Source organism: Nematolebias whitei, chromosome 2 (genome assembly GCF_014905685.2).
Source record: "Nematolebias whitei isolate Nwh7 chromosome 2, NemWhi1, whole genome shotgun sequence".
Taxonomy (NCBI): Eukaryota; Metazoa; Chordata; class Actinopteri; order Cyprinodontiformes; family Rivulidae; genus Nematolebias; species Nematolebias whitei.
This window is the reverse complement of record NC_056499.1, coordinates 47405598-47421780: the sequence shown is the minus strand read 5'-3', so window position 1 is coordinate 47421780 and position 16183 is coordinate 47405598. Positions and strand designations below refer to the sequence as shown.

The 16183-nt window shown below is 37.8% G+C and overlaps 2 protein-coding genes across 2 annotated transcripts in view; both read right to left on the bottom strand.

Annotated features, from left to right (window-relative positions):
• The window catches only part of aph1b (APH1B gamma secretase subunit), a 442239-nt gene that overhangs the window by 227156 nt on the left and 198900 nt on the right, over positions 1-16183 (bottom strand). The gene's annotated exons all lie outside the window — the stretch shown is intronic.
• The window catches only part of otog (otogelin), a 192152-nt gene continuing 187791 nt past the window's right edge, over positions 11823-16183 (bottom strand). The window contains exons 45-46 of the mRNA XM_037692610.1: positions 13817-13896; positions 11823-12199 (exon numbers count right to left, since the gene is read on the bottom strand). Coding sequence (XP_037548538.1) covers positions 11999-12199; positions 13817-13896 — 281 coding nt within the window. The 3' untranslated portion in view covers positions 11823-11998. The remainder of the gene's footprint in view (positions 12200-13816; positions 13897-16183) is intronic.

The following is a 16183-nucleotide window of genomic DNA, read 5'->3' as shown; positions in this document are numbered from 1 at the left end:
TTTGAGGAACTATTACCAAGTCCTTAATCTCTATACCATAGGTCAGAACTAAATCAAGAGTGTGATGATAAGAATGAGTAGATGTGCGGACGTTTTGGGTAAAACCAAATGAGTCTAAATTATTAAAGGCTATGCTTAAACTATCACTCTCAACATCCACATGAATATTGAAATCACCCATTATGATAATTTTATCAGTATTTAATAGTAAATCAGTTAATAATTCTGAGAATTCAGACAAAAACTGAGAGTAAGCACCTGGTGGACGATATATAACAACTAGTAAAAGTGACTTTTCTGATTCCCATTTTGGATGAGAAAGACTGAGGGACAGTGATTCAAAAGAATCATAACAAATAACTGATTTGTCATTAATCAATAGTCCATTAATCAATAATCCTGACTGAAAAATAGAAGCTACTCCTCCACCTCGGCCAGTTGTTCTAGGAACATGAAAATTTAAATAATTAACAGGAGTGGATTCATTTATACCAACAAAATCCTCCTGTTGTAGGCAAGTTTCTGTCAGACAGAATAAATCAATATGATGATCAGTTATCAGTTCATTAACTAACAGGGATTTAGAGGAAATCATTTAATGATTTTATGATTTTGCTCTGGTAAAGTAACTGTGTTTATTTTAAACACATTTTTATGGTTTATATTTTTAGAGCTGATTTTTGGTTTATTTAATTTGAGCCGTGGGTGAGTTGACACTGTTTCAATGTGGGTGTGGGTGGGTAACAGAGGAGAAGCAGCAGAGAGGGGTGGAGGACTACAACTCTGCTTCCTGGACTGGACCCTGGGTTGTCAATCATTTGGGGGATAAACAAAATCAGCCATATTTCTAGAAAGAAGAGCGGCTCCGTCCAAAGTGGGATGGATGCCATCTCTCCGCATCAGACCAGGTTTTCCCCAGAAAGAACTCCAGTTATCTTTGTAGCCCACGTCGTTGTCAGAACACCACCTGGACACCCAGCGGTTGAACAACGACATACGGCTAAACATGTCATCCACATTTCCACATATCTTCACTCTGCTGCTGTCTTTACTTTCTCTACTCTACCCGTTTGTTTTTGTTATAATTCCTATCTTAACATGTTTTTCTAGTCTTTTCCTGCTATAGAAAGTAAACCTGGACCTGCCATTCTGTGTTCATTTGTTTCTCCGTCCTGTCCTCTCAAGCCCAGCCGGCTGAAGCAGACGGCCACTTGTCCTGACACTGGTTATACTGGAGGGTTATTCCTGGTAAAAGGGATGTTTTTTTCCTTTCTACTGTTGCCCTGCTTGCTCAGGATGGGAGACTGCAATAAATAAATATGTTTTACTAAGTGTTTTTTATAATGTATGTGGGTGTTTCTGTTCTGTGCCCTGAGATGACTTCTGTTGGGACTTGGAGCTACAGAAACAGATTGAATTGAGCTGAATTTTTCTTAAACCAAATACCACTGTTTACCTTAATACCATAAACTGAACCCGATGTCAAAAAGGAAACGGAAGAAGACAAACAAATGCTTCCTAAATGTCTTTTGAAGATTTTATTTTGACATTTTGATTTCTTCTTAACTCATTTTTATTCCATTCTTAATCATTTTAAGAATAACATTTTTTTCCACCTAACTGACATCAAGTATTAAAAAAAAACACCTAAACTCCAAACTTTTATTAACGTATGAAGCAAAGCTTTTTTGGATGCAGTTTTAGTCCAAAAACACTATTTTTTTTTTATGGCTTGCAGCAGTCACAGTTTGTAGAAGTAAAAACAACTTTAAATACACGACAAAAACTAAATAGTTAATCATCTCAAACCCAAGTTAGAACAACACTAACACCAAAGACACAGACATACAACAATGAACAAAGGGATTCAACGTCTGGATGAATTTGGAAGAAATCAGGCATGAACAACAGCTGGGGTAATCAGAGAAACAGTCTGCATGTGTGATAAGACACGAAGAAAAACTAACTTCAATAAACAAGGGAGCCATTTACAAAATAAAACAAAGGCAAAACTGGCACGAATCCAGAACTATAAACCCCAAAACAGGTGCTGAATCCAGTCAAGACCAGAGCAGTTCAAGCAGAAGGCTGCAGAACGTGACATCATCTCCACTGGGCAGAGAATAAAACCCACAGAGGCTTTTATTTGACTTTATTTTGTGATTTTAGCTGTAAGCCTATGAACACGGCACTTGTTTGTTGGGTGTACACTCAACTCTGGGCCATGTGTCCAGTTTGTGTAACGCTTGAATACTAGTACTGAAGAAAATAAAAATATAACAAAGTGAAAGCGCAGCCAAAGTCCAAGGAAATTATGAAAGACGTTTAGAAAGTCCGGAGAACTACGATCCAGAACATTTTGATCAAATGTAGCAGATCTGGCTGCTTGGAATGTAAATATGAGGAACTAGGGGATGACTGGAGACTTCTTCGCAGGACTGACAATGTGTTTGCTCAGTATTACTGAAACGAGACACTCGTACACACGGCAGTCCGGCTCGTGTGTGTTTCTGCAGCTGCCGTGAGCTCGTCAAGCTGACAGCCACTTTCCACTGAACCGTGAGCTTTGCTCAACGAGCAGCACTTTGTGGAGGATGACGAGTATTAATGGAAATCTCCGGGCTGATGACACAAATCCCAAAAATATTCACGGCCTGTTGGGTCTCACTTTCAAATTCACCCAGGCAGAAACCAATTAGAATATTTATTTTCTTACCGTTTTATTTAATGTGTGAATGTTTTATGAAGCATTCACACAAAATTGTGATGCATTTTTTGTTTGTAAGTTTTTCTGCATTTTTCTCCTTCCACAATTTTTGTGCTAGTTCAACAAATCATAAATCAAAACGTTCAGCTCATCCAGGACAATTCTGCTGTGACTTTTGGTATTGGTACAACTTTAGCTTTTTGAAATATTTAGCCTTTTTTAACACTTTTTTGCTCATATAAAATTAATTGAGCTCATTTTACATCATTCAAATCTCTAGATCTGTACAACCCTTTACTGCTCCTTTCAGAGTCAGAGTTTATTGTCGCTCACACCACATGTGGTGGAACGAGATGATGTACACAAGGTCCCAGTTACATCCAACAATAAAATGTAAAAAAAAAAAAACAGTAATAAGATTTAAGATATGAACCAAGAAAAACATCAACTAAAAATACACTAAGCACTAGTAGTATAAAAACATTAGGTTGAACAGCAGCACAAACATGAGTCTGTGTGAGCAGATGAGCACGAATGAACACATCAACGCTGAAACAGATCAGCAGCAACATGAAACAGATCAGCAGCAACATGAAACAGATCAGCAGCAACATGAAACAGATCAGCAGCAACATGAAACAGATCAGCAGCAAAATGAAACAGATCAGCAGCAACATGAAACAGATCAGCAGCAAAATTAAACAGATCAGCAGCAACATGAAACAGATCAGCAGCAACATGATGTGATTTTTTTCACAGTGATTATTCTGGTTAGAGATTCATGAGTCTAACAGCCTCAGGGTAGAAGCTGTTCCTCAGTCTAGTGGTTCTACACTTAATGCTCCTCAACCTTCTTCCTGAGGGGAGTGGGACAAAAAGTGTGTGTGCTGGGTGAGTGGGGTCCTTCATGATGCAGGTGGCTCTCTTCATCTTCCTTTCATGTTTTGTTCTGCTTCTTCTTCTTTCAGCTTCCTTGTGCAAATTTAAACTTTTTTCAGGCACATTCAGCTGCTTTCTTGTTCTTTCTGCTAACAACAACATTTTTGTGCTTCTTCTAACCTCTTTCTGCTAATTTCAGCCTATTTCTGCACGTTTAAGCTTTTTCTGCTATTTCAACTGTTTACTGTTATGCTAATTTTAGCATTTTCCACATATTTTGCATTTCTGTTAATTTCAGCTTTTCTCTCTTTTCAGCTCATTTCTTCTAGTTTTAGGCATTTCAGCTACCTTTTTGCTGTTTTGTGCTCTTTTTAGCCTTTTCAGCTAATTTTCAGCTTTTTTCAGCTAATTTCATAATATTTTAGCTCATTTCTTCCTAATTAAATCTAATTCAGCAAATATGTGTTCTTTTGGCGTTCTTCTGCTAATTTAGGCTTGTTCTTAATTTTAAGCTAATAAGCAGCATGTTTTCAGCTAACTTCAGCTTCCTTTCAGCAAGTTCTTCAGCAATAAGTATTTACACTGCATTTTCACAGGAAATGCAATTTCTCTTGTATATTTATTTATTGTTCTGTCTCCATGAATGGTGGTTAAAACTGGTTTGTATTCTTCTTTTTCACATTCTGAAGCCACAGGTGCAGAGAGAGGTGAAAATCAGAGAAAGTTGGCAGAGTTTTATAAACTAAACAATAAACTTTATGATGTGGCAGTCCCCGTCAGTTTCTCCAGGAACTTCCTGTTTATTTACTATCTGTTTCAGGGGCGACTATAACTACTTTGTTTTTATTCTTTTGTGTGAGTTGAACTGCTGCTGAATATTTAAACATAATCTGACATCGTTATAAATCATAGATATCATAAAAACACTAGATCCCGCATTGTCTGCTGCGGCGCAGGATTTTCGTCCACCATCTTGGAGCGGTCGTCCTTTTTTGGTTAAATCAGATGTTTCAGCACTTCGCAGCTTATTTCTGTTCTAATCGACGGACTGTTGACGTCAGGTCTCGTGGGATAACTTTTCACAGTAAGATGAACATCTTATTGTTAGTATTTTGTGAATAGAATATTACTGTACTGTATTTATGTCCACCAGCTGATGTGATGTTCAGTGTAACACGGTGTTCAGCTGCAATGAAGCTGACTGAGATCTGATGACAGGAATATTTTGCTAACAATCATACTCACTATTTCAGTAGCTTTGGTTCATTATCAACAGATATGCATCAAAACTGGAGTTTTGTTTAAGTTCTAGGAAATTTAAAAATTAAAACTAGGGAGAATATAGGAAATAGAAAATAAGATTGACCTCCTTTGTACAATGTTTGTGTGAAGACACAAATCTCCTGTTTTCATTTTGAAGGTTTCCCAAAGAACAAGATGTGAGGAAGAGGAGGAAGTATCTTTGAGGAGGATTCATCTGAGCAGTGAGGATTTTAAACTGGAGGATTTTGATAAAACTGATCAGACTGTCCGACTGAGAGATGGTGTGGTACCATCGGTTCATCTTCAAAGAGTAGGTGCATTATAAGTTCATTAGAGTTCATAAAGTTACATATTTTATTCAGTCACAAGGTGAGACACCTCCATGTGTTTATATGAACAGGTAACTAGAGACTGTAAAGTTCATATTCATGATGCTTTTTCATTTCAGCTTGAAAACTGCAGGACTACAGGAACTCAACAAAAACTGGAGCTGCTCTGTCTGTGGCCTCTCAGGAACGTGCACGTCACACACACACTCTCAGGAACGTGCACGTCACACACACAACCTCGGCCTCATGATGAATTTCTATTTTAAACTTTTATTTTTTCATTTACCCTTTATTTATACAGGTAGTCTCATTGAGTCACGAGAACTCATTTTCAAGAGAGACCTGTTTAGGAGCAGATGGTGGGGGTTGAGTGCCTTGCTCAGGGGACCAGAGTGGGGCCAATGAGGGTGGAGGCAGGTGTGGGTGTTTCACCTTTTCCACCCACATTTTGATGTTGACGGTACCGGGAGTTGAACCTGCGACTTTCCAATCACAGGCCCATCTTCTAACCTCTGCTCCACCACTCCCCCACATAACATCATATCATAATGATCATATTAAAATCTCACTGGTTTCCTTCCAGATGTGTAAAACAGCTACTGGTCCCCCTGATGTTTCCAGGTGTCTGTGGTCAGTGGATGAAAAGCCTGGCATGAACAAGATGATGCTGGAGATCATCATTTGACGAGAGCTCCCACCTTCTACCTGTGAAGAACAAGAGCAGCTCAGTGAAGGAGCTGAGAGCTGCAGAGAGGCTGATCCATGGAGCTTCAACACAGCAACCTCCAAACATGTCCACCCTCACACACATCGTCCATGAAGACACTGGACCAGAGCACAAGATAATAAGACACTGATAACAACGACAACAATAGACATTCACAAATGATTCATACAATTTTAATTTATTTTGTTTGTTTGTTTTACAATTGAAAAACTGTTTGTCTGTGTTTGACACTGTTGTCATCACTCTTTGTTCAAATCCAGGCCTCTCTTGTAAATGAGTCCTATTGGCTCAGTCGGACTAACCTGTATCAATAAAGGTTGAATGAATATATATATATATATATATATAAGATAATGAAATTATAATGTGTGTGTGTGTATATATGGTGGCAATATGTGGTAATATATAGAATAGACATAATTGTGTGTGTATGTATGTATGTATATATATATATATATATATAATATAATATAAAGTTTTGTATATATAAGATTTGTATATATAAAATAGATATAATGTATATAAGATTCTGATATTATAATGTGTGTGTATATATATAAGAAAATTATTAAACTGAATATATATGACAGTGATCTAGATAATGTGTGTGTGTATATATATATATATATATAATTTATTTATATTTTATATATATATATATATAATATAGATATTAATAAAAAATATATCAGTGACTGTGAGTCTTGCAAAACTTGTCATAATAATATTTTATTAGTGTTAATGTTAACCCCACCAAGAATATTTAAAAACACTGAACCATGTGTTCAGCTTTAATGGCTGTACGTCTAAGATTTACAGAGGAAAAAATCGTGAGAATGAGTTTAGTATTCAGCTCTGACTGATTAAACTCAGATACTTCATTGCTCCTGAGAAACAGGTTACACTGAGTGGAGCGGTCGACCATTCCAAGATGGCGGCCCTACAGCTCGTCAGCGCCAATAGGCGTTCAGACTTAAAGGAAGTGTGGGGATTCGGGTCACATGTGATGTTTCAATCGTTTCATCTCTCCTGCATATTGAGACTGTTTCTGCTGTTGTTGCAGGTACTGCTTTAGATTCAAGCCTCTGATCACTAGAGGGCAGAAAATCCACTGTGATTCTGAGTAACAGCTTCATCTCTCCTGCCCTACTGACTGAAAACCACAACAAACTGTTGAGTAATCAAAAGGAAATTTTATTGAAAAGGCAAATGTACATCTGTATGAAACAAACTGTTTTTAACTACCCAGAATCTGCCCATCTCTAACGCACTTGTTATAGGAAAACTAAATCAGACCATTACATCACGTTTCTGTGCTTTATTTGGGACAAACACAACAGAACTTATGTGCTTTATCAAACTCCAACAAATAAATAAAGTGCTCCACAAACAGCTGGATCATAATCAGTTAATATGTAACAGGTGTGTTGATTAATGGCAGTTTACATTAAAGAAGATACAACTTGTTGCTTTAATAAAAGAGACTGATCTAAAGATTTTACACTAAAAACATGTTTTACAAAAACAAAACAAAAGGAATTCTGGGTAAAAATCTAAGGAGAACAATGCAAAGCTGGTAATATTTCCTGATAGTCTGAAACCTGACTTGTTTTTGTTTGTTTGTTTGTTTTGTGAAGGAGGAGCTGAGAAAAACAACCAACAATTTGACTTTTTCCACCTTAGAAACATTTTTATTTTCTGCAGGATGGCAGGGAGGTAGCAGCACCACAGAAACCCTGATTTGCTTTGGCCTAAACATGATAACAAATTTACGAAACAAAATAAGTCTACCTCTGCTAAACTATTTTTATTTTGTTAAAAGTGAGAGCTATGCTAAGAGTGACTTGTTCATGTCCTAATAAGATTAAGTTGAGGTTTTTTTCCATAACTCTGCAGTCAAATTACAACGGAGTATTAGGACGATAAGAAAACAAGAAATTACATTACAAAAATAAAGTTGTAATATTACGAGAATAAAGTCATAATTTACAAGAATAAAGTCATAATATTACGAGAATAAAGTCATAATATTATGTGAATAAAGTTGCAGTACTACAAGAATAAAGTCATAGTATTACAAGAATAAAGGCATAATATTATGAGAATGAAGTTGTAATATTATGAGAATAAAGTCGTAGTATTGCGAGAATAAAGTCATAAATTACAAGCATAAAGTTGTAATATTATGAGAATGAAGTTGTAATATTATGAGAATAAAGTCATAATATTACAAGAATAAAGTCGTAGTGCTACAAGAATAAAGTCATAGTATTACAAAAATTAGGCATAATATTATGAGAATGAAGTTGTAGTACTACAAGAATAAAGTCTTAATATTATGAGAGTAAAGTTCTAGTATTATGAGGATAAAGTTGTAGTATTATGAGAATAAAGTCATAGTATAACAAGAATAAAGTCTTAATATTATGAGAATAAAGTCATATTATTATGAGAGGGGCAGCTGTGGCTGAGTGGTTATAGCAGTCATCTTCCAATGCAAGAGATGGGGATTCGAATCCACCAGCAGTCACATGCCGAAGTGTTCCTTGGCAAGACACTGAACCCCTCATTGCCTCTGTGTGTCCCATCAGTGTATGAATGTGATCTAAAGCTCTGATTAGTCTCTTTAGAATGATTTGTTCAATTAGTTTTGTAGAGATCTAGTAGAGTGCTGTATGAGTGGGTAAATGAGGATACAGATTGTAGTGTAAAGCACTTTGAATGTTTCAATAAGATAGAAAGGCGCTATAAGTACAGTCCATTTACCATTATGAGAATAAAGTCATAAAATAAATTTGTAGTATTTTGAGAATAAAGTAATATTATGAGCATAAAGTCACAATATTATGAGAATAAATTTCTAGTATTATGAGGATAAAGTCGTAATATTATGAGAATAAATATTACAAGAATAAAGTTGTAATATTACAAGAATAAAGTTGTAATATGAGAATGAAGTTGTAGCATTACGAGAATAATGTTGTAATATTATGAGAATGAAGTTGTAGTATTACGAGAATAATGTCGTAATATTATGAGAATAAAGTTGTAATATTATGAGAATAAAGTCGTAGTATTACGAGAATAAAGTCATAAATTATGAGAATAAAGTTGTAATATGAGAATAAAGTCGTAGCATTACAATAATATAGTAATAAATTATGAGAATAAAGTCATATCATGAGAATGAAGTTGTAATATGAGAATAAAGTCATAATATTATGAGAATGAAGTTGTAGTTTTACGAGAATAAACTCGTAATACGTTCTTGGGTCGGCTCCACCTGCTGTGGACAGCCTCCAATCACTGTGTTTATGAAGTAGTTCCTGATCACTTTTGGGTCACCTTTTGTGAAATATGCCTCCATCCACATTACGTGACGATTAAATATGTCATTGCAGCCATTAATTACAATGCCACACAGCTTCAGTTTATCATAAGAATGCATATGAAACAGTGCGTTGGGCCCCCTGCTATTGTACTGCCGATGTCAACATTCATCATTTAACCGCAGTTGTAAGACTGCTTTTTTGTGTTGGAGTTCTGATAATATTACAACTTTATTCTGATAATATTATGAGTTTATTCTCATAATATTATGACTTTATTCTTGTATTATTTCAACTTTATTCTCTTAACATTATGACTTTATTGCTGTATGACTTTATTCTCGTCCGTAATGTTTTTTTTTTTTTCTTAGCGTGGCCCTAAAGCTCTGTCGTAGTCATATAACTTATTTAGAACGAGATTTTTTCAGTTTTACACCTGGAAATATTTTCTAATCTAGAAAAATAAACACTTTTTAAAGTATAATAAGAAACAAGCATCTTGTTTTGTTTACACCCAAGTGAAAAATAATTTCAATCGTCTTACAAATTTTAAATTCTGACCAAGAACGTGAAAAGGATTTTGCCAACTCTGATGTCAGGATCCAACATGGCTCCCTTCTGCATGAAAGTTAGCATGCTTGTGTCAATCATATACAGCCTCTGTTAATGAACATACTGCTCCAGAGTAACACAGGGTTACATCACTAAAACAATAACCCTGGTCACTCAGCACAACAGGTGAATGATCAGAATTTCAACTTGAAACCAGAGCTCCGTCTCGTTTGTGACATTATTCTCAGATCTTAGTTAAGACTTATGAGGCCAATCAAACGCAGCTGGATAATCAAACCATCTTCTTGCGTTTAACAGTGTCATGCTGATCTTTGTAAAAATGATGGAAAGTTTGCAACAAATTAAGAATTTTTTTTAGGTATTTTTTAGATTTTACCAGCTAGATATTTGCTTAAAATTCATGCATTTTAATTGCTATGTATTGTATGAACTGTTGTTGTCTTGCTCAGTGTTTTATATGAATAAATAAATTAATAAACTCTTAGTGTTATAGCATCTGTGTAGTACGTGTGATGCTGGCTGGGTGGTCTGTTGCAGAATCCTTTGCAAATTGAACAACAGAGAAAAAAGGTAGCCACCTGTTATTATCCACCTGAAAAGGGTCATGCTCTTCCTTCAACTTTAATGTGGCCCAAACTACAATGTGTACCAAAACAAATGTTATATCAAAATGACCAGCTCGGCACCATGATGCATGCTATTACTTTTATTGGTGTTTCAAGTTACCATGGCAACGTAATTTGCAAACAAATACACAATTTTTCTCATTGAAACAAACTATAAATCAGACATTTTTAGAGATATTACGACTACAATTTGGTGTGGTGGTAGCTGAGAGCAATGCCCCATAAATATTGAATTCAAATAAAAAATTCAAGATGGCCACCAAAGCTAAAATGAAATGTCTTTAACTCAGCTATTTTTACACTTACAGAGCTGAAATTTGGTGTGTTTATAGCTGTGAACGTTCCCCATCACATACTGAATCCAAATCAAACATTCAGGATGGCCACCATAGGTTAAAAGAAAAAAAAATACTGTAAGTCATAGATTTTTTGCCACATTGAGCTGAAATTTGGTGTATTGGTAGCTGAGTGAACCCAACACATAGTACTGATTAATCAAAAAAATTTAATGACAGAGATGTGGCAGTCTCTCTCAAACTAGACGTCAAACAAATGTCCAGGAACGTTCTAGTAGTAAAGTAAAACCATACAGTGCCAGCTCTTCCCCCACTGATCAATGAAAAAAATGGCAGGATTATTATTCTGATCCGATGCGCACAATCAGCTTGAGACTTTTCTGGAAATAATACGAAAACAACTATCAATACATTTGTCTAGCTTTAATAAAAACGAAGTATTGCTCCTTTTTTTTTTTTTTTTGGAAGTTAGCCTTTCTTTTTCCAAGACATCTTTGCTTTCCTAACAAAGTGATTGTCAGAGGACTCTACTGTTCTGCAGTTCCACCTCCCTGCCAGCAGAGGCAGCACAACAACTTACGGTGTGATCATCAACGGCCAGCATAGCCTTTCACACATTCTCTTCATCATTCATTCTCAGTGTTGCCAACTTTGTGTCTTTGCCGCTATCAGAGAGTTTTCAGAGCCCTCTAGTAACTATTTTCATATCTAGTGACAAATCTGGTATTTTTTTTCTGGTGTTATTAGAGGCTTCTGGAAACAAGTACTGTTCTATCCAATGAGCAGCAGCTGCTGTGGTTTGTTCTTTTCCAAAAGCCCTGCCCAGGATCTCTCCCAGCTCCAGTCAAAGGAGATGTTCACCTCGCTGCATGCAGACCCGACATGACTGTTTGATACTTGGAACTGTGACATTTTAAAAAATAAACAGGACTCCACAAAAGAAAGTCCATTTCTAGTTTTAACATTATTTGTATTGTTTTACTGATTTTTTGTTTCTCACACAGCATAACTTTTCTCTGAACTATTATGCAAATTAGATTATGACATAATTTAGTAACTTCTAGCAACATTCAGGACAGCCAATAGAAACTTTCCCTAGAGTTGGCAACACTATCCAGTCTAGCATGCATCAGTTTAAACATCTCCAAATCCTAAAGCAACATATCTCACGTCTTCTTTTCCTCGTCTTGCTGTGGTTTGTGAATCTTACAGCTTTAAACACTTTAGCTGGGTGTTTTCGCTGCATGTGAGAGTGCAGTTGTGGCATGTTTAGGACCACTGGCAGGAGCAGTCGGTGGGCTCCTGGATGGTGTAGCTGACCCAGGTGGAATTGCTGCTGCAGTAGAGCTGCACAGAGCGCCTCTGCAGCCCCGTCTCCCTGCAACACTTACAGAACCGAGCGTATGTGTTGATGTTGTAGTTGTAGATGCTGGCGGACGGACACTTCCCATCGCATGACACAATGTTCACCTAGAACGTTGGGGGAGATTTGAGAATCATTACATAGCAACTCAGTTTACCTTCCTCAAATAAGATATAAAGTTGTAACTTTAGCCCTATTCACATGGGATTAGTTTTACATAGGGACCACATTCTATTTGTAATAATTACAGATTGTCTGTGTTGTTAATCTCGTGTGAATTGGCCATGTCAGTAATTTGTAAAGTAAAAATGTCCCCGCAAATTACCTACTATATTTTGCTGAACTCCGAAGTCCTGTGATAATACTAATCCAATGCAAAGAGGCATCTCTGTGATTTGGACAGTAATGTGCGGGAGCCAATACATAATTAGGCGTTTTTTGTTTCCTGGGTGCATTTTTATTTGCTATTGGAAATGGAGGCTGCATTGGAGTGCATAAATAACCTTTTGTGTCCCGGACCAGCAAAAGCCTTTCGACCCATAACGGTCGCCAAAAAAAAAACATCTTGAGCACACAAGCGGATGTTACGCAATATGCAGCACGTTAACATCATATCTGGAAGATGTCCGTAAATTTCAGCTAAATCTCAGGCTTTGGTTATCCCGTGCGAATGCGCCACATAAAAAGCAGACGTTGGGGAGTAATTTATTTATTACATGTGGTCCCTAGGTAAAACTAATCCTGTGCGAATAGGGCTTTTGTGTCCTTCAGGAGTTATATAAAAGGTTTGCTCTACAGTTTGTGGCGTTCTCAGATAGTGGTGTTCAACAAAACAAATAATTAATTGGAAAAATTTATTTATTGAGCTGTAAGCCACATGTCCTGCACTGAGACAAAAAATGTGAGCAGTTAGTGTTTCTGCATATCCCAAAATAGCAAGTCAGTGCACCCCCACTGTATTCAACACTTTGCTTTTGAGTTTTAGTTACACTTAGGCCCTGTTTACACAAGAATGATCTTTGGAAACATTAATGTTTTTTCACTGTTTATAGGGATAAATACATAACTTTTTTTTTTTTAAAGTTTACATGGATCCGCTGTAGTTTCCTTGCCAGGTAGGCTTGCCAGGTGGAAATAGTGAATTGTTGCTTTAAAATTCTTGTATTTGGACCTAAACTGTCATATGTGCTGAGTGAGAGTGTTGTAAGATGAGGTGTGTTTGGTGAACATGCACACAGAAAAGAAGGGGGGTGGGTAAAGGTATTTATGTTTATCTGGCAACCCTGATCAGCTGCATGTATTGTGCATGAGGTGTCAGAATGATCATGGTTGCGTCCAAACTGGTGAAGACAGGAATGTTCCTTTGAACCTAGGATGTTGTTGGTTTGTTCCTACATGCTGAAAAAGGGTAAGCAGCACAAACAACACTGCTCTCTACCATTTATTGTAACTTGTTAGAGCAGGGGACAAAAACTTTGGCCTACAGCCGCCTTCAGTGCACATGTATAACTTCACACCTGCAGAGTATTTCACCTCTGTAGGGATTCCCTGAAAATCTTCACAATGAGACCAGGATTCAGAAACCTTCAGTTTCAGAGAGAACGAAGACTGTTGTGTACAAACAACCGAACTGTGGTTGCACTAAAAAAAAACATGTTGTATAAGCAGGGCCTTAGTGAAAACCTAAATGCAGTTTGTAAAACTAAAATATCAGAACAACTTACAGGTCTGTTGCTGCGGCAGTCATTCTTTCTGATTGTCATTCTCACCGTCACTTTCTGACATGATTTTCCATCTTCTTTGCCTGTTCAGAAATAAAATTGAAATAATAAAATCTATTAGAATAAAGGTTCAACGCTGAAACTAGATCAGTACGGTGTGATTACAGTATGTAGTGAAACACAACAAATAGCAAAGGAGAGGTGGATGGAAAGGAAAGAAGACAATGGAAGAGTCTACATGCCGATCTGCAGTTTTACTTAAACAAAACAATGCAAAATAAAACTATGTTTTTTAAAAGATGGTGTTATAGATGAACAGCAAAAAATAGGAAAATAAACATGTAGCAATATGTGTTAACAAGATGCATCCACCATGCACTTACATGAAATCCCACAGACCGTGTAACCTTACTGCATGTTAGTTCATGACATGAATCGTCTCCCAGTAAATCTTGGGACAAGTTTTTGTGGTTAATGTGATATTGTTTTTGTCCATGTAAGTGTCTAATAATGTTTTTTTTTACTCTAAAGTAACAAACTTCGTTCAGACGTGTCCATTCAAATTCTTTTAGATTAGAAAGGGTGAAAAACTATCAGTGCAATGAAACAATTAAAGAGTCTTAAAGGAATGAGCGAACATGTAAAGCTGTTAAATAAATCATAGCATAATGCTATTGGAGAAAAATATTCTCTCTTATCTTTACTTAAATACAAAGAACTATGCTTGATAGCAGGAACATATATTTAAACAACATTTTACTTGCAAGGACTCATTCAAGACAGATTACATACTGTACACAGACACATGATGCATGGAACATGTCACAGAATGAGCATCAAACAGTTTGCTGCAGACTTTTATATGGCAGCAGAGTCCAGCAGGTGTTCCCTCATAGCCAGCTGCAGTCAGACACAAAGACATGATCCATGGCCATCGGCTAGTCGGCCTCCAGATGAAGGTAAGAGAATATTTTGGGCATGGTCTCATGGTGTCAACTCCAGTGAGGCACTGTGAGTGAGAGAGTTGGCCTTCAGGCTGAGACAAGAGAATGTTTTGTGCACTAATTACAGAAAGATGTTCTCAGCCATAATATTCATACCAAAAATTCTGTAACATCTGCACAACAACAGGAAGGAAGGGGAAACAAAAGTCGCTAACTTTAAGGGAAAGTTCAGTTTTTTTTAGTGTAGTTGCATGGAGTGGCCATTGGCAGTCAGTATCCTATCTGTACAAAAAAGCTAAATCTGGTTCTCTGGACATTAAAAAATAAATAAAATAAATGCTGTTGGGGCTCTGGTAGGGTCTCCCAAGGCAGATTGGTCCTAGGTGACAGACCAGACAGAACGATTCAGAAGATTTTTATGGACAAAACAAAACAAGGAACTCTGTGTCCCTTGCCCGGACGTGGGTTATCGGGGCACTACCCTGGAGCCAGGCCTGGGGGAGGGACTTCCGGCGAGCACCTGGTGACCGGGTCTCTGCCCATGGGGCCCGGTCGGGCTCAGCCTGAAGGAGCAGCATGGGTTTGCCTTCCTGTGGACCCACCACCTGCAGGAAGGGCCATAAAAGTTGGGTGCATGATGCCATGGGAAGTGGCCGAAGGCAGGGACCTTGGCGCTCTGACCCTGGCTTACCAAAGCTAGCTCTTGGGACATGGAATGTAACCTCTCTGGCAGGGAAGGAGCCTGAGCTTGTGCAAGAGGTTGAGCGGTATCGACTAGATATATTTGGACTCACCTCGACGCACAGCATGGACTCTGGAACTGATCTCCTTGAGAGAGGTTGGACCTTATTCCACTCTGGAGTTGCCCATGGTGAGAGGCATCAAGCTGGTGTGGGTCAACTTGTAGCCCCCCGACTTGGTGCCTGTGTGTGTTAGAGTTTTCCCTGGTAATGAGAGAGTGGCTTCCCTTCACCTTCGGGTGGGGGGACGGGCTCTGACTGTTGTTTGTGCCTACGTGCCGAATTACAGTCCAGAGTATCCAGCCTTCTTGGAGTCCTTGGCAGGGGTGCTAGAAGGTGCGCCAGCTGGGGACTCCTTTATTCTGCTGGGGGACTTCAATGCCCACGTGGGTAATGACAGTGTGACCTGGAGGGGCGTGATTGGGAGGAACGGCCTCTCTGATCTGAACCCGAGTGGTGTTCTGTTGTTGGACTTCTGTGCTAGTCATAGTTTGTCCATCACAAACACCATGTTGAACATAAGGGTGTCCATAAGTGCACTTGGCACCAGGATGCCCTAGGTCGTAGATCGATGACTGACTTCATAGTCATGTCATCTGATTTGTGGCCGTTTGTTTTGGACACTCGGGTAAAGACAGGAGCTGAGCTGCCAATTGATCACCACCTGGTAGTGAGTTGGATCAGAT